General features: G+C 36.2%; 3 protein-coding genes across 5 annotated transcripts in view; all 3 read left to right on the forward strand.

Annotated features, from left to right (window-relative positions):
• LOC107706194 (homeobox protein NOBOX-like) overlaps positions 1–654 on the forward strand; it is a 6,662-nt gene extending 6,008 nt beyond the window's left edge. For all 3 annotated transcript variants that reach the window (XM_016509809.1, XM_016509811.1, XM_016509810.1), the window contains one exon: positions 556–654. The gene's annotated coding sequence lies outside the window, so the exon portion shown is untranslated. The remainder of the gene's footprint in view (positions 1–555) is intronic.
• A 1,174-nt stretch (positions 655–1,828) lies between these two features.
• On the forward strand, positions 1,829–9,512 carry LOC107706196 (lysosomal-associated transmembrane protein 5-like). Its single transcript, XM_016509813.1, has 7 exons — positions 1,829–1,973; positions 2,910–3,018; positions 6,016–6,092; positions 7,296–7,424; positions 7,555–7,650; positions 8,925–9,017; positions 9,263–9,512. Exons 1-7 carry the CDS (start codon positions 1,905–1,907, stop codon positions 9,335–9,337), a joined length of 648 nt encoding a protein of 215 aa, XP_016365299.1. The 5' UTR covers positions 1,829–1,904; the 3' UTR covers positions 9,338–9,512.
• A 378-nt stretch (positions 9,513–9,890) lies between these two features.
• Positions 9,891–17,386, forward strand: LOC107706195 (cartilage matrix protein-like). The gene is made up of 8 exons (XM_016509812.1): positions 9,891–11,275; positions 12,994–13,340; positions 13,544–13,766; positions 14,346–14,474; positions 15,340–15,744; positions 15,832–15,984; positions 16,059–16,139; positions 16,641–17,386. Exons 1-8 carry the CDS (start codon positions 11,194–11,196, stop codon positions 16,688–16,690), a joined length of 1,470 nt encoding a protein of 489 aa, XP_016365298.1. The 5' UTR covers positions 9,891–11,193; the 3' UTR covers positions 16,691–17,386.
• The last annotated feature ends 1,272 nt before the right edge of the window (positions 17,387–18,658 follow it).

Here is an 18,658-nt window from a genome sequence, read left to right on the forward strand (position 1 = left end):
GGGGGGGTCGGGTCTGTGTAAAATAAATGTAGAAAATTTTAGTAGAAAATAAATCTAAAGACTTGGAAAAATTAATAAAATAGTTCATATTATTTAAAAAAAAAAAAAGTATGTATTTTATCTCTCCTTGCAAGGTGCAGGAAGTATTTATATTGTATTTGTGTTGAATTGGGATTATTATAGTTTACTAAAACTTAATAAATAATTTAAAAAAAACGTAATTAAAACACTTAAACACATTTCAGCTAAATGCCAGAGCAGTATTAGTTAACTAAAATAACTCAAACTAAATAATAATAAATACTTTTTAAAAAATGAAAATGGAAAATAAAAAAATAAAAACTACTTTAAAATATTAATAACTAAGACTAATAATAGTATCTTCGTAATAATAAAACAACACATTGTTTAAACTGTATAAATTTAAATCGAATTGTAAGTCAATTTAATGTATTATAATTTAATTACATTTTGTCTAAATTAGTCTTGATTCTTGAATATTGCCTTTTGTTTTGTTGCCTAATATTACTGATAAATGTCTGTGTTGTATTTCAGGGTACTGACTGTGAAGATCTGCAAGAGATATGTTCTTTTCTTTGTATGTTTGTCTTCTGTTTTTTGTTGTTTTGTGCAGGAGCTATTAAAATGCTCTTTCATTGAAGATTTTCTGTGTTTGTTGTTATGTATCTTCACAAGATTTAGTGGACTAGTAAACTAGACTGATGCATACCTACAGTCAGTGACACAAACAGGAATCGGAGGGCCCAGGACAAACCTTTACGTTCAGTTTATGTTATGTTTATGTCCTTTTGATTTAATTACAGAATAAAGGAAAGTATGTGAGAGCACCTGTAAAATAGACTAGCATTTGCCACAAGGGGGCGCTGTTTTACAAGAGCACTGATCTCAGTTGCAGAGATTGCACAATCCTCTACAACACACTTCTGTGGTCTTTTTGAAAGTTTTGTTGAAGCAGTCAGTCCTCGTCTGTCACAGCTCACCTCCTCGTTGCTCTCATCACTACATACTTTTATTCTCTAGTGGAATTAATTAAGGGCAGGACAGATCTTTGTTTTTTCTTTTTCAAAATGTATTTGCACAAAGATAATTTGAAAAGATGCCAGAAACATGATCATTACACCACAAACCCCCGCAGTGTTAATATAACCCTAACACATGCACACAAATGCATGCTCTAGTTCCCTTCCACTTCCTGTCTCTGGTTGGTTTCAGATATGGTGAGAAATGTTGCGAGATAAAAGTAAATGTCTGTGACATGTTTGCTTGTTAGTTTGACCGCTTAATGCTTACAAATTAAATGACTGGAAATGCAAACTTGGGTCATGTTAAGTGTTGAATTCATGAGGAATTATTTATTCAGTGGTCACCAAAAAGGAAGTTTAAAGGCTAGTTCATGCAAAAAGTACAATTAAATACTATAATTAATAAATTAAATGATAATTAACCGGAGAAACTGTGATTTATTCACATATATATATATTTTTTTTAATATTTATGTTTCTTAGATTTGAACAGTCACTTAGACAGTTTTAAAGTTAGTGTCAAAGAAAACTGTGGTTTCAGTGACTGATGTGTGTGTGGCCATAAATATGTGTGTTGTTCATTTCCTCAGCAGTATTTCATCTATTTGTAGGCTTGTGTTTATGATGCATCAGAATGTGATCTATCCTTTTACAGAATTTAACATAAAGACTGAAATACCCTCTGAAATCAAGATAATATAACAAATAATCATCAAGTTCTCAGAAAGTATACAGGAAGCCCTGACCACCACACAGGAACTTACATGTGCATGTGTGTTCGTCAGTAACAGGGTGGATTTATGTGACAGTTTCTGAGTGTTTCAGCTTGTTTGTGTCATTGTGAAAGAGACCAAGAGAAAGATGTCTGGAACACGCATCCTCTGCTGCCATGTCACCACTGCGACCATCTCATTTGCTGTCTTATATCTGGTAACAACTTCATGCAAACATATACAACCACATACCGACACTGTATACAATGTGTTTATATGGTTACAATTAGAGTCTTTACTGCCTTCCTGTTCCAATCCACTCTTTGTAATTGTTTGTTAGTATAACATATCAGGTGGATTCACTAGCAGTAATTCGAGACTTTCATACTTCTTAGAGTAAATATTTTAAGGTTTTGTACTCTGGTAAGACAGCACAACCATTTTGTTGCTGTTTTTTGTGCATACACTTAATGGAGAAGTTTGTGCATTACAGGAAGCTGGCGCCATTTAGAAGTCACAGTCAGTTACTGAGCCACAGATTGAGATTCAATATTGACTGTTCTTTTTAACACAATGTTTGTTGTACAGCACTTGCCATCTCTTTATCTGAAGCTGATATTTATTTAGCAACCAATAGATAAGACAGATAGTGAGAGATACTAAATGTACTAACTACATATATAGACTACTAAGAAACAATTTCATGTTATGATCTGGGGGGGGATGAGTGAGAAATCAATGTTCCAATTTGAGTTAGATTATTATAAAGCTTTTATGGACACTTAAACCACACTATATAATTGTGAGCATCATCGGTTTAGGAATAAATAAGTTTACGGGAAACCCTCTTCTCAACCGGACTGTATTTAAACTTCCATAGGATATCTAGCTGAGGGAGGAGGTTGTGTCTATGTTATGTAATTTACACTTTTACAGGTTTTTCTGAATGAACTGCTGTTCTTGTTTAACTTGTTCTGTTGGTGTTGGCTCTGAGAAGAGAGACCAAATACACCGGCTGCCAGAATATACACAAACTGAGACACACATTTACCTTTATGAATTCACTCTGTCACATTCATTTCATCTGTACCCTCTGTGTGTGTGTGTGTGTGTGTGTGTGTGTGTGTGTGTGTGTATGTGCACGTCTCTCTAGATTGGTAATGTGCTGAAAATGGTGGGCATCATTCTAATGGTTTCACTGGATAAAGAGGCATTTTCTGTCCCCTATCATGAATCAAAGGCTACCAGGGGCCAGCGTGTCTGTGAGTTCACTTCATTCAGATATTAAATGAGTTTCAAAAGTTACATTTTTCTTATGAATTTCAGAATTTCATAGTAAGTTTTGTCCCAAGAGTTCATATGATCAGTATCAAAAATGCATTTCAGAATTCTAAATTGTTTAATATATTTAAAGATTTAAATGACATTTTGAATTGCAGATTGTCATTGACCTCAGACTTTTGGTCCCCACTGGATATTAGGCTATATATTTTGTAGTTTTATTAAAGGGATCCTATTATGCTTTTTCACTTTTTGAATTTTAGTCAGTGTGTAGTGTGTATGTTTGGGCATAAAAAAGATCTACAAAGTTACAAATCTCAAAGTCCACTCCAAAGGGAGATATTTTGTTTTTTAAAAATCCCTTTTCAAGAACGAAACGGAAAGGCTCGTTTGGACTACAGCGTTGTTTTCCGGATTTGTGATGTCACAAAGCGTCCATTAGAATATCATTCAAATAATTCCCGCCTACGGAAATTCGAATGGTGGGGAGGGGCGAGGTCCTGGTTAGAATGCTTGGTTGAGTGCATCAGACAAGAAGACGAAGAAGAAATTCTGCTGTAGCATCAAGTTTTTGCAAGTTATTACACATGCACCAGAATAATTATGTATGTAAATGTTACAATAATGAAAACGTTTTTATAAATTGCTGACAGTACAATACTGGACTTTATTTGTGGCGCCTGCCACAATATCAAAACTGATAGCCACAAATAGATTTTCCAAAAGACTTTGACTTCGTTGAATAAACATGAGCACTGCATGTTTCAAAATCGAAACCCCGTGTGGGTGTTTTTATATCACTGTATTTCTGAAGGAATCCGACTGTCTTCAGAAAATTTTGGATGTCATTTTCATTTCATCTTGCATGTAATGTCTGATAAAGCAACGTTTGTGAGCTGAGCCCTGCTTTGTATACAGCCGTTGCCGGGGAAACCTCGATCTCTCCCGCTCTACAAGCGCCTCCTGCTGGCAGAGAATGAATTTGCATATATATGCCGCCACAAATATAGTGCAAGTCTGTGGGAAACACTGCAACATGTTATAATGTTAGAATTAAAGAACAATAAACATAATACATATTACCGTTGCACTTATCTGTACATAGTAAATGCAGTTATTGTTAAGCGGTTGTTGACATCGTATCTAAAATGTGATTTAACCCCAAAAAAAAACAAACAATAATGTTACCACTCTAATATGTCTTGCAATATCCGTGCGTGCAAAGGTTCTGCGCGATCCTCTTGTTCAGTATTCTCGGGGTCTGAATCCGGCTTAAATTGATATGGCAATATTGACGCCATCCTTAAAGCTGCAGTCCGTAACTTTTTCTGGTTAAAAATAATCCGAAAACAATATTTGAGCAAGTACATAACCAGTCAGTGTTCGAAACTATCGCGTTAAGCGGTTGTTGACATCGTATCTAAAATGTGATTTAACCCCAAAAAAAAACAAACAATAATGTTACCACTCTAATATGTCTTGCAATATCCGTGCGTGCAAAGGTTCTGCGCGATCCTCTTGTTCAGTATTCTCGGGGTCTGAATCCGGCTTAAATTGATATGGCAATATTGACGCCATCCTTAAAGCTGCAGTCCGTAACTTTTTCTGGTTAAAAATAATCCGAAAACAATATTTGAGCAAGTACATAACCAGTCAGTGTTCGAAACTATCGCCTTACTTTAGCCCCATTCACAACGGTCAGCTTATAATAATGTTTTCTAATTTGAGTGGAGGCTGGGGAGAAAGGTATTGTAATAATGTAAATTATGTGAAAAATAATGCGTTTTTCGAACAACCAAGCATGAGAGCATGTTCTAGTACACCCCCAAAACAAAATCAAGACTTTGTAAAAAAACATAGGACCCCTTTAATGACAAGACACTGTATAATTAACCTATCTTAAATCATTTTATTTTACTCATGATGTAGTTGTTATAAATGGGGATATTATACTGTCGATCATGGTTGCAAAATAAGTGGCTGGGATTATCAAGACTTCGATGGGTGTCACCTACATACTCTAATGCATAGATGCATCTGCCTTTAAAAATGGAGAGTAACAGAATACTTTTCTTATCTCATCACAAATTAGACAGTTCACTTTTGACATGTATAATTTGCTGTAGTGTGTTTGTTTAAAAGAAGTGATGGATAGCTTGTATCACGATGGCAGCTTTGTTGTGAGCTCCAGCTGATAGAGGCAGCAGCAGATCGGATCACCGCCTGAAGCCATTCCTGCACTGTGGAACCGTTCTGCCCAGCGGGGGCTTTTTCCCAGTTCTTAGTCTGCAGACAGATCCCGGTTTGTGCTTTGATGGTCAGCAGCTGAGGATTGGCTGACAACCCAGTCAAAACCTCAGACACGAATTTCCCTCAAGTCACCCATTCTCTGTTTTTGGGGCATTTTTGTTTAATTGAAATGAGCTTTAAACCAAAGGAAACCAGAATAGCTTGCCAGACTCACGTTTAACTGCTTTAGTCCATATCTAGTTGTAGACTAGTCACAGCTAACCAATCACAACACATTGCATTTTTCGGAAGGCGGGCCTTCATCAAACCTGGAACTAATCGAGCAGTTTGTGCCAGGCTGGGGAGAAAGGTATTGTAATAATGTCAATTATGTGGAAAATAATGCGTTTTTCGAACCACCACGCATGAGAGCATGTTCTAGTACACCACCAAAACAAAATCAAGACTTTGTAAAAGAGCATAATAGGACCCCTTTAAATAAAAACACCTTTAGTGTTTAGTTTATAAAAAATATAAATAAATTAAAAAAAATTAAAATCTTTTTATGAAATCAATATAAAAATCACTAAATGCTACATTTGACCAAACATTGTTCAGTATAAGACGTAAAATACTTAGTCATTTAGCACAACATAAAAGAAACATTAAAATAACAGTATTTGATAAAGAAATAATTTAAGATATTAAATTGAAAGCCATTAAAATTCTCTCTCTTGGTTTCTTTCCAGTTGACATCAGCACTAACATCCTGATGCTGGTTCTGATGTCGATCTCTGCTGTGCTGGTCCTGTTCTCTAAACGCAAGGTACTGTGTACACTGCCACTGACAGAAAAATACAGTTTCCATCTATACTCTAAACATAAATAAATGGAAATGGTGGGGGGAACACACGGTGATACATTAGTCTGAAAACATCAGTACAGAAATAAATGAATTAAATGTGGTTTATGAGCAAAAGCAGTGTTGCATTACAGAATACATTTAAATACATTAATACATGAATAACTGCACTGATATGAATGGAATAAAAATATTTATATATAGTTAATGTTTCAATTTGATCTTTTATTTTATTTTTATTTACTGTAAAAAAATGTAAATATTACATTAGGTGAATTGCAATTGATAGTTACATACTTAAGCATGATGCAATGATTATATACCGTTTTAGGGTCTAGTTTAAAAAATATATATTTTTTTTTGTTTGTTTTGTCAGATGCTTTTTTAATACAGCAGATTACAAGAACGTACTGTGTTAGTTTCATCTTCCCGAGCATACTAATAAAATACAATGCTAAACCAAATTTTGACAGAAATAAAATTAATATTCACAATTTATTTGTTTGTTTTATTTATTTTAGGACAGGTTTTTAAGGTGATTGTTTTATGCATGACACTAAAGGTTATTATATCACACTAAATATTAGTTTATAGCATTTACTTACAAAAATATTTAATTTAACCTGGAATAATTAAGCCATTATTATACTATGACTTCTGTGCTGTTTGAATGCACACCATATTCAGCACAGCAAATAACTTACTCTAATAAATACTCATTGGAAAGTTTACAAGAACAATAATAAATCTGTGCTACTGAAGACAAATATACATACTAAATTTGTAATGTAACGATCTGTGTGGTGAAACCTTTTAAATAAGTCCGGTCTGTTTTTGTTTTATTGGATGTTTACGCATGTGCGTGTGTAAGTGTGCATAAGCAGTGGTTTAGTGTGTGCGTGTGTGCACCTTAGATTTTCAACTCTGCAGCCGACACCAATATTTACCCAGCTTCCAGAAAGAGAGCTTGTCTCAATATTTATGAAGGTGGTGAAACACGGAGTCCTAGCGCTCTCTCCAAACTACACATTTCAAATCTGATCAGTCTATAACAGGAAAAAAATAGTTTTTTTCTCTTAATTTCTTACCTTTTTCTATATGGAGTGTGAATGATTGAATGTGTTATTGATAGAAAGATAATTCAACACTTGTGTCTCTCTGTATAAGGGCCCGATGTTTGTGCTGCCTTTTGTGCTGATGATGTTTGTGGAGCTGAGTCTGAGTTTTCTGTCCCTGTTTGACGGAGCCTGGGGTCTGCCAGGGACCCCCAACTACAGAGACATGCTGCGAGTTGTAGTGAGATACATAACATACATTTTGTCACAAAACTAAATGTTGACTTCATGACAACTGCATGGCTATTCAGCTTTCAATTTCAACATAACTCTACCCAATTAATGTGTACATGTATGTATGTCTCTAACAGAAGGGTCAGAAGAGAGTCGATAGGTTGAATGAAGAGGAAATTGGCCAGTTCACCATGTCATACTCGGTTCTCTATATGATGTACATACTGCTGAAGGTATAAATACGTGTGTGTATTTCTGTATAATTGCCTTCAAAAGTCTCAAACTACATTGAAAAACTGGGATTCAAAATTATATTTAAACCAGAAAATAAGTTTGAGATATATTAAATGTATTTGTTAAATATATTAAAATATATATATTTTAATATATTCCAATATTTTTATATATTTAAATATAGGTTTTAAAATATTTTTAAATATTTACTACTTTTATCAATAAAGCAATTTTCATTTAAACTTTCAAATCGATATACTACCGTAATGTTTTTGAAAGTCTCTTATGCTCACCAAGGCTGCATTTATTTGATAAAAAAAATACAGTTAAAACTATATTATTATTATAGTTTCATTGGGTTCTTGAAAGGTGCTATATAAATAAAATATTATTATTATTATTATTACATTTTTAAATAACTTGTCTATAAATTGTAATTTATTCCTGTGATGGCAAAGCTGAATTTTCAGCAGTCATTACTCTAGTCTTCAGTGTCTCATGATCCTTCAGAAATCATTCTAGTATGCTGATTTGCTGTTTAAGAAACATTTATTATTGTTATCAATGTTCAAAACGGTTGTGCTGTTTAATGATTGTGGCAACCATGATACATTTTTCTTTTATAACATTACAAATATCTTAAATTGTCACTTTTTCGATAAACTTAATGCATCTTTGCTGATTAAAAGTATACATTTCTAAAATATTACTGATCCAATAAGTAGTGGATGTATGACATGATACATGTAATCATCTATAAAAATGAACTCCTGCAAACCCGCATACACCTATATTCACACACAGTGTTATTTTGTCTACTGGTCTGATTTGTACAGTCTAAAGCAGGGTTCCTCAAATCTTGCCCTGGAGGGCCAGTGCACTGCAGAGTTTAGCTCCAACCCTGATCAAACTCACCTACCTGTGATTTTCTAATGATCCTGAAGACGTTGATTAGCATGCTCAGGTGTGTTTGATTAGGGTTAGAGCTAAACTCTGCAGGAAAGTGGATCTCGTGGGCCAGATTTGAGGATCCCTGGTCTAAAGCAAAGCTTTTTTAGCTGTAGAAGAGGGAATGTAAGGGGGATTTGAGGAATGACCGCGATGTATGGAGCCAGTCATAAAGTGTGTTCTGTCCTTGAGAAGGATTTGGGAAAAGGTAGAGGGAAATTAAACTCCCCTCTGGATGGTTTTTGAATATAAGTGTGTTCATTTATATGTTTAGAATAATTTGGTGCATTTGGCTTTTATTAGTATCCCTGTGTTTTCTGTGTAGGTGTACGTCCTTCATGTGTCAACGAGGTGTTTCTATGCCCTGAAAGCAGAAAGTATGGCTGCCGTCAGTGTTGACACTGGAAATACTGTGACAGTGAGTGCATTTATAATGGAGTTTGTTTTGCTGTCACACGATACAGCAGTTTTAATGTTGTTGTATAACATATACATATTTTTACATATATATTATAAACCTCCAATTCCAAATTACTGCCCAATTTTTTGAGTGATTGTTTAACACAAATAGATCAACTATATGTAGTTATTTAATAATAATAATAATAATAATTTATCTTCTGTTTAAAACATTTGGATATTTGTTGTGTTTTTGGCTAACAGGTGAAGCTGCCTTCTTATAATGAGGCTCTCAAGATGAGAGCAGAAGATACTCCCCCTTCCTATCATGAGGCTTAAACTCAATGCGTGCTTCAGGCATGGTTTTATGATGCAAAAACCCCCTTTGGGTTTAAACCACAAATATTAAGCACAAATATTCACACGCATACTAACAACCACATCCACATGCAACACAAACAGGCAATGGCTATGCTTACATCTATGCTTTTACAAAATAAAGGTACTTAATTTATGTGTTTCTAATTATTGTGTCCTTACTGGCAGGCATTAGGTTTAAACAGTAACGTTTCTCTCATGCATCACTGTCATGCTTATCATTTGATCACAAGCCAAAAGCTAGATCTGGTTATACGATTATGAGACAGTTAAAGCTGTTTGTGTAAGCAAAGACGGGAAATTGAATCCCTGTAATAACCATTTAAATTGCTTGATATAATTGCATAAAATTCAAACACGTAAATCTTCACATCATGCTCAGTGATACATGACAAAATATATGTAAAGCATTTAAAATATTTATTTATTATATATATAAACTGTTTCATATACCTTAGTTTCCACTTAATTTGGTCAATAGCTACACATTTTTCAAAATGAATTATAAAGAGCTCAAGCTTTTTCCAGGAGACTTGAGCATGCTATAGTGTGGTACAGATGGTGCAAGAAAAAACCCTTTAATGTTCTTGTCAATGTCATTGGCATCACACTTCACATGGCTTTTTCCAGCAGGTTGGGGATGGATGGAAGCAGGAGAAACAGTATGTGTTTAGATACCTTAATTGCTGTTTTATGCAATATATAAAACAAACATACGCACCTCATTTACATAGACAAACTGGACTACCGGAGTGTATTTTCGAGTGTTTCTGGGTACTTCACAAGAAGCTTTAAAGGGTTACTGACCTCTATGTCGTTCCAAACTCATTTGAGAAAAAAAACAAAAACGGGTTGTTTAGAAGAATGTTTGAGCTGCTTACACTGAAAGTGGAGAGTAACCAGGGCTGTCGAGCCCAAAATTACAAAAAGTATCAAAGTTTTTTATACAATTTGTGCAGTGCGTTTCATGTCTTTTGAAGGCATACAATAGCTTTTTGTAAGGAACTGGCTGAAATTTAAGTCATTCTCTGATAATCTTGCTTAACAGCTGTGGTCACCATTCATTTTCATTTTGGACACTCTGTAAAATATCTCCTTTCATGTTGCATAGAAGTAAGTCATGCAGGTTTAATAAGGGGTCTGCCAGTGACAGAAAATAATATATGAAATCTTTAACTATTTTGTACTGACAGGTGAAAATGTGGCCTACACCTCTAATAGAAATGCTGTATCACACTCAGTGTGATCAACTTTTATCTCACGCACAGACACAGGCCTACATGTGCTCGCATGGACACTCGCATTTCCCAACAGACATACTAGACACTGCATGGTGCATATAGAAGAAAAACACAGACGTACACGTACACATAGTCAAAACAGAGCCGTCTGTGTTGGATCAGGCACGGAGGCTTCCCACATAATTCCTGTGCATAAATTCCTGCGTGTGTGAGATTAATTTGAGAGGAAAAGTGCCCAGAAAAGACAGATTCATCTTAATGTTTATTTGAGTTCAACCCCAAGCTAGAGACCCCTCCTAGGGCTCCAAATGAACTCGGTTTCCCTTACACAAACATATACACAGATCAAGGTGTGTTTGTCTTTCCTACCCAAACTCTAGGTTTTTTCGGAGCAGGTATCCCCCTCCCCCCAAAACAGTCCATACACCTCGGGGAGATAGATTTGAGGGCGCGGCTCGAAACTTAAGCGTGTATCTGTGAATATGTGTGTGTTGATAACCTGCACGTTTCTCTGTCTGTGAATCAGTCTGCCTCTGGTTGTCGAGCAGGTCATTAGGACTCACGCCGCATTACAGTATGACATTGCCGGGGTTTGTGGTGCTGCTATGCATCCTGGGAGCTCAAGCCACTGTGGATCTGAGAAATGCTGCTGCTATGGGTAAGAAAACAGACTGCATCATTAACAGATCCATTAATGTCATGAATTTATAACTCGATACTAATAACCCAATAACAACAGGAATAAATTTGTGTTGTTGAATATGTAATGAAGGGCAAATGTCATCCCAACAAAAATGAGTCTGGCTGGTTTAATGTAGTTGTGTTCTTTGCTGAAAAGGCATTGAAATGCATGCTGGTTAGTGTTGGTTGACCTGTATGCTAAATAACTATAACTACAAAGAATAGCAAAAGAATGCAGGTCAACCAGCATGGTATTTCTTCTGAAGCTGGTTTAAAGGGACAGTTCACCAAAAATGTTGTCATTTACTCACCTTCATGTTGTTCCAAAACAGTATGAATTTCTTTCTTCTGCTGAACACAAAAGAAGATGTGGCTAGAGAAGTCAATGGCAACCAGCAACTTTTTGGTTACCAACATTCTTCAGCCACATCTTCTTTTGTGTTCAACAGAAGAAAGTAGCTCACACAGGTTTGGAACAACTTGAAAGTAAGTAAATGATGACAGAACTTTAATTTTTGGGTGAACTGTCCCTTTAAGCTAAGAAGCCTAAATACATGCAGACCAGTATCCAAACACAACATATGCTAAACTACTCATTTTCACAGAGTTATCACATCTGTAGAAATATTTTATTTAAAATCATCATATTTGCCTATATTTTTATTTTAACACAATAGTTTGGATGATAGAGATTAATGTTAAGCAAATATGTGACCTCAGAAAGCATGCACTGTGAAGCATAATTTTCTTCATCTAGCATTTTTCTAATTATAACTTCTGAGTAGAATTACATTCTCTCCTGTTGTGCTAAAGATAATTTTCTGTGTTCTAAAGCCATGCTTAGAGAATCTATAATTAAATTGTTAGTTTCATTTGCATAGATATGTGTTAAAAATACCAGAGGAACTTCAATCAAGTGGGTAATTACAGTTATGTTTCCAGTGGTTGTACATAACTTGTATGTCCTCTAGGAAAATGAGTTTTTAAGGTTTCAAATGTCATTACATTTGTACACAAAGAGGCCCTGTACTGCACGAAAGTATGTAAATCTGTGTGTGCATGCATACCTGAGGCTGAATGTATAATCAATGGGAGTTATTATGAGAACGACCAACACTGTACATTTATTGAGTTACCTGCAGACCACAGTCTAGCTTTTCACTCTCACTTTTTTCCTTCACCCCAATATGTACAATACTGTTTAAAAGTTTGGGGTCAGGAAGATTTTTTTTTCTTTTGAAAGAAATTAATACTTTCATCAAAAGTGACAGTAAAGACATTTATAATGTTACAAAAGATTCCAATTTCAAATGAATGCTGTTCTTTTAAACATTCCATTTCATTCTGAAAAAAATAAAAACGTACCACAGTTTCCACAAAAATATTAAGCAGCACAACTGTTTTTACCACTGATAATAATAAAAGTTTCTTGAGCAACAAATCAGCATATTAGAATGATTTATGAAGGATCATGTGACACTGAAACCTGGATTAATAGCTGATGAAAAAACAGCTTTGTCATCACAGGAATAAAATACATTTTAAAATATATTCAAATAGAAAACTGTTCATTTAAATTGTAAACATATTTCACAATATTACTGTATTTTTGAGCACTGGTGAGCATAAGAGACTTCTCTCCTCCATATATTCACACATATTTACATCTTCTCTTCATTCTTTTACTCTTTCCAGCTGCAGGCTTGTGTAACACCAAGCCCACTGATGTGGTGTTCATCATTGACAGCTCTCGAAGCGTCCGCCCCTCAGAGTTTGAACAGGTCAAGGTCTTCATGACCAAAGTAATTGATGGTTTGAACGTCGGGCCTGATGCTACTCGTGTGGGCGTCGTAAACTACGCCAGTCGAGTGAAGAACGAGGTCTCTCTGAAGTCCCACAAAACCAAAGCAGCACTGGTCAAAGCCGTGTCCAAGATCGAGCCACTGTCCACCGGTACCATGACCGGCCTCGCCATCCAGTTTGCCATGAACGTGGCCTTCAGCGAAGCCGAGGGAGCGCGCAAATCCCCTGACATCAGCAAGGTCAGAGTCCTAACAATCCCATAAAACCACCATATTGGCATCAATAACAATGTTAAGCCTCTTATTTGGCAACATGCATCTTGCATTATGTAATCCGCAATGGATACATTAGGCCCAGGCGAACATATGAATCTACAATTATGTGAGCAAATCAGCAGTTTTAGACCATTTCAGTAAAATATATCATTAATAAACATTCACAGGTTGCCATTATTGTGACCGACGGCAGACCTCAGGACAACATCCGTGACATTGCAGCAAGGGCGCGAGAGGCCGGCATTGAGATATTCGCCATCGGAGTGGGTCGCGTGGAGATGACCACGCTCAGACAGATGGCCAGCGAGACTCTTGAGGATCACGTGGACTACGTGGAGAGCTACAGCCTGATTGAGAAGCTCACCAAGAAGTTCCAGGAGGCCTTCTGTGGTAAGAGGAAGGAGGAGGTTGAGAGGAAGAATGGGGAGGGAATAGAGGTCTGGAGACTGTCCTCACCATGGCTGCTGATATTAAAGGTGTATAAACAACAGAGGGCATGAGTATCCATAGGGCATGTTATGATTAATCTCACCTCCAGACGTAGATCTCCACCTTGTGCTTGATGCTCCACTGCACTTGTTCTCTGGGGGAGGAAGTAAAAGCATGTGTAGCCACTGATGTGATTGTAGTCGCTGCAGTGCAGTGGTTCTCAGCTTGCTGATATTACAGACAATTTCAAACCTTAAAAGGTTGAGAACCAATGCAGTAGAAAGTCTGGATCAGAGCAACAGCCACCTGAGACAAACAACATTGAGACTAATACCAAAACTTTTCTTTTTCTGCAAGTCTCAGGTGTCTGGGTCTCTGACATATTTCTGTGTTTTAAAGATTTGCTGTTCATTTGAGTGCAGCGGATTGTTAAAACCCATTGATTTTCTTGAGTTCCCACTTCACATAGAGTAATTCTCTCCTCGCTAACCCTTCCTTCCCCTACCCGGTGTGTGTGTGTGTATGTTACATTCATGGTAGCGGTTGTGTCGGACCTATGCGCGACAGGCGATCATGACTGTGAGCACACTTGCATCAGCACACCCGGATCTTTCAAGTGTGCCTGCAGAGAGGGATTCACACTCCAGGGCGACGGCCGATCATGCAGCGGTGAGTATGTATGAATGTTGGGTAAGTGTCAAAGACATAAGTAAAATACTTCATAGCCATGTGCAGTTTTTGATGTACTTTATTTAAAACCCCTGCTTTAAAGATGAATCAGATTCTTAATGGCCAAGAGACATTTTATCTTTCACAGCCTACTAACCAAACACATTCACTCTAAGCAAAATACTACTAGCAAACTACTATCATGTGACTAAACGACTTGCTGATAATTTAACATCAAGGGTCCCACAAGGGTTTTAAGCTTAACCCCAAAATGACACCCTTTCTAAAATTTTAAGTCTGCTTTATATTTTCATACAGACCCATTTATCAATTGTAAGAAAAGAATAATGTAATATATTTTTAAAAAAAATCTATATTAAATAATTGACTTTCATATTTCCACCATACTGAAGCAAAAATTACATTTTTGGAAATATTATCTGGAAAATATTTACTTTGATATAAAGTGAAATATTTTTTTAATATAATGTTAGATGTATAAACCTATGTTTATATTTTTTTGTTTATATTCTTACACAAATATATGCAGATTCAGTTTTTATTTCTTACTCTTGAAAACTAGGGCCATCAATAGAATAATCAATTGGATTTTTAGGCATTTTATATTTAGAAATAATTAAGTTTGGCAAATGTATTTAAAAAAATTTTTATAATATATATAATTAATACCTTAAACTTACATGTTAACTTTGACAGCCCTAATAATTAATTTTGTGAATTTTGTCTTTCTCTCTTAAATTTTTGGTTGACCCCCAGAATCCTCTTGCGGTCTCATGGGGGTTCCTGGACCCTAGTTTGTAAACTCATGAGTTACCACAAACATCCTCTGTCTCTCTTATCCCAGCTTGCAGTAACGCAGCCACAGATGTGGTCTTCTTGATCGACGGCTCCAAGAGTGTGAGACCAGAGAACTTCGAGCTGGTCAAGAAATGGATCAACCTGATCATCGACAAACTGGAAGTGTCAGAGACAAACACCCATATGGGACTGGTGCAGTATTCCAGCACTGTGAAGCAGGAGTTCCCTCTGGGACGCTACAACAACAAAAAGGCCCTGAAAGAAGCAGTGAAAAAAATGGACTATATGGAGAGGGGAACCATGACTGGCCTGGCCATCAGTTTCCTGGTGGAAAACAGCTTTACTCCTAACCAGGGCGCCAGACCCGGCGTGGCAAAGGTCGGTATTGTCTTCACTGATGGCAGGTCACAAGACTACATCGGAGATGCTGCCAGGAAGGCCAAGGATAACGGTTAGGAAAAAACACACAGAAATGCAATGCAAAAAGCAATGTGTATGAGTTCTGAGTGTTTTACAGTGCACTGTGTCTGTGCTTTAGGCTTTAAGATGTATGCTGTGGGTGTTGGCAACGCTATTGAGGACGAGCTGAAACAAATCGCCTCTGAACCTGTCGCTGACCATTACTTCTACACGGCAGACTTCAAAACCATTAACCAAATTGCCAAGAAGCTGCAAATCAATGTTTGTCAAGGTAAATAAAATCAAGATGAATATGACCTTTAAACTAGCATTTCATCAACTAAATTTGTTTTTGCTCTCCTGCAGTGGAAGATCCCTGTGAATGCAATTCCGTTGTCAAGTTCCAGAAAAAAGTGGAGGAGGCACTACAGGCATTAACAAAGAAATATATCCTTTCTTAACTAGAACGTTTAGGTTCAGGTTAAAATTTTACTACACAAATTCCTATTGTGCTCAATATTCAGTATTGACTTACGGAATGCTGAGAGGTGAGATGTGTCTTTTTAAGAGGGTTTGAGATGAAACACCTTTGGACTCAGTATTAGTATTAAAATTAAAATCAAATGTAAAGAAATTAGGGCGTGCACAATATAATGGTACCATACTGGTTAACAGCTGATTTTTACTGGGTTTAATAGATATATATCTGTCAATATTGGAAATTTAATTATGCATGCTCATTTTCACCTACTTGCAAGTAATAAATGGTTATCAGCCATTAAAATGAAAATAATTATTGGCTTATAATGACCAGCATTTTAGCAGTAATGCATCTCTAAAAGAAAAATGTGTAGGTATAGACAACAATGTTTAAAGCATAAAAATGTATAAGGCATCATAAATGGTTAGGATGCTACTATTGCATTATTTCCTTGACAGCAGCATCACTGGAAGCTGTGACGAAAAGGATCACTGCCCTGGAGAACAAGATTGTTTGAGAAGGCACCAACATCTAATTCTCACACTGCCATTCCTTTCTTTTCTTGTAAAAAACACCTCATGTGACCTCTGACCCTAATGCTTAAGTTTCTCTCCTGTCCTCCACTCCAATTCTTTCTGCTACTCTGCCTTCATCACTATTGTCCATGGGGATGGAGCACTGATTGTGATGATGACCATGGTTTACCTGACCAAGCTTGCTCTGAATTATGGTCACCAATCGACACAATTCAAGGTGTCGATATTCAAACAGCCATTCCCTCTAACAAAACCCTGTGTGTGTTGAGTAAAAATATTCCCATATGGTCTGAGAAGGCCTTCACATACAACTTGGACAATAAAGTCTTCCCTGTGGGGAGGTGGTGTGTACATTAAATCCAGAGAAGGTTTCATTCTGTCTTTGCTTTTCTTCATTCTACCTTTCTCAAACCCATTCTCCCAGATTTTGCCCCGAAAATATAATTTTATATGGAATATATATATAATGGTAATTTAATATAAGATTGGACTTGAAATAAACGTGTGAATACTTGATCATTTTCTCAGATAAAACACTCCATGAAGCACACACAAACGCAGACACAACACACACACACACACACACGTAACTCACAGGCAAACATTCACTGACTCGGCAAGTGCTAAACATACCGCTTGTGATGATTCAATAAAATCCCATTTTGTGTCTGTGTCTTTGTTTGTTGTGTCCTTGTTTTTGTGTGTCGAACAGATGTGCATTAGGCTTCATTACTCTTCAATGCAAGGTTACATAAGAGAAAATGTTCAGCATAATTATTAGGAGCCCCAGGTACAGAGGGATGTATAGTGTAAGTAAGAGTCTGTGTATGTAAAGCAGCTGTAGTTATATAACATCAGCAGTAATGAAAGGTTGTAGATGAAGTGAATGAGGCTTTCTCTCATCAACTATAGAGCCTTTTCTATTACACTACATGATCTTTTTTCTTTAGGACCCAATTTTTATGTTGCATACAACACACTTGTAATTTTTATGTTTGATAGTAAACCCATAACCCTTATTTATAGTTGAGGCTGTCTTTTTAACATTACTTTTAGTTTTTTCATGGATTCTGAGGCTAAGCAAACTGACGTACAATGGTTCCTATCTGGTTTAAGCTAGGTGTTAATTTACTGACCAGCAACCATGTCCAGTTTGACCACTTTAAAATCGCAAAGAAATGGAAGTAGTGAGAGATCTTTTCTTCTGTATTGTGATGTAAATGGATTATATTGAAAAAATAAAAATGCAGCAGGAGGACTTGGTTCTGTTGATGAAGTAAGAACTGAATGCTACCTTGCAGTCGACTGTAAAATGGCAGGGTTTAGGCGAACTAAATGATCAGAAAAATCCAGCATATGTCACCACTGAGAAGTCTGTTGTTTCACCAGAAGACTGAGTCATGATATTCTGATTAAAATCATTTCAATAAAATAAAAAATGTAACATGCATTAATGAATTGTTCACAATAAGATCATTAATATGCATTTAGAAAATATATAGGGTGAATTTTACTTTCTTGCTGAATTTAAGATTATATGACTTGATAATACACAGATTTGTTGCTTGTCCATGATGGTCTACCAGTTACTGGCCAGCTAATGACCAGTTTGGACCAGCTTATTATTATTTTAAAGCTACCTGTCACTGACATGACAGGCTGTCAGATAAATGCTTCTGTAGAACAGAACTAAGCTGTTAATCAGGGGAAAAAAACATTGCTCTGTCTCAAATGGATTTAGGAAAAAAGATATTTCCGAAATGATTTAAAGGGGTCATATGATGCTTTTTTAAAGATCATTATTTTGTGTATTTGGTGTAACAGAATATGTTGACATGCTTTAATGTTCAAAAAACATTATTTTTCAAATACTGTACATTATTGTAGGCCCTCTATGCCCCGCCTCTCTCAAACACTTCGTTTTCTACAAAGTCCCTCCTTCAGACAAG

This window comes from Sinocyclocheilus rhinocerous, unplaced genomic scaffold (assembly GCF_001515625.1).
Source record: "Sinocyclocheilus rhinocerous isolate Xijiao unplaced genomic scaffold, SAMN03320098_v1.1 scaffold53, whole genome shotgun sequence".
Classification (NCBI taxonomy): domain Eukaryota; kingdom Metazoa; phylum Chordata; class Actinopteri; order Cypriniformes; family Cyprinidae; genus Sinocyclocheilus; species Sinocyclocheilus rhinocerous.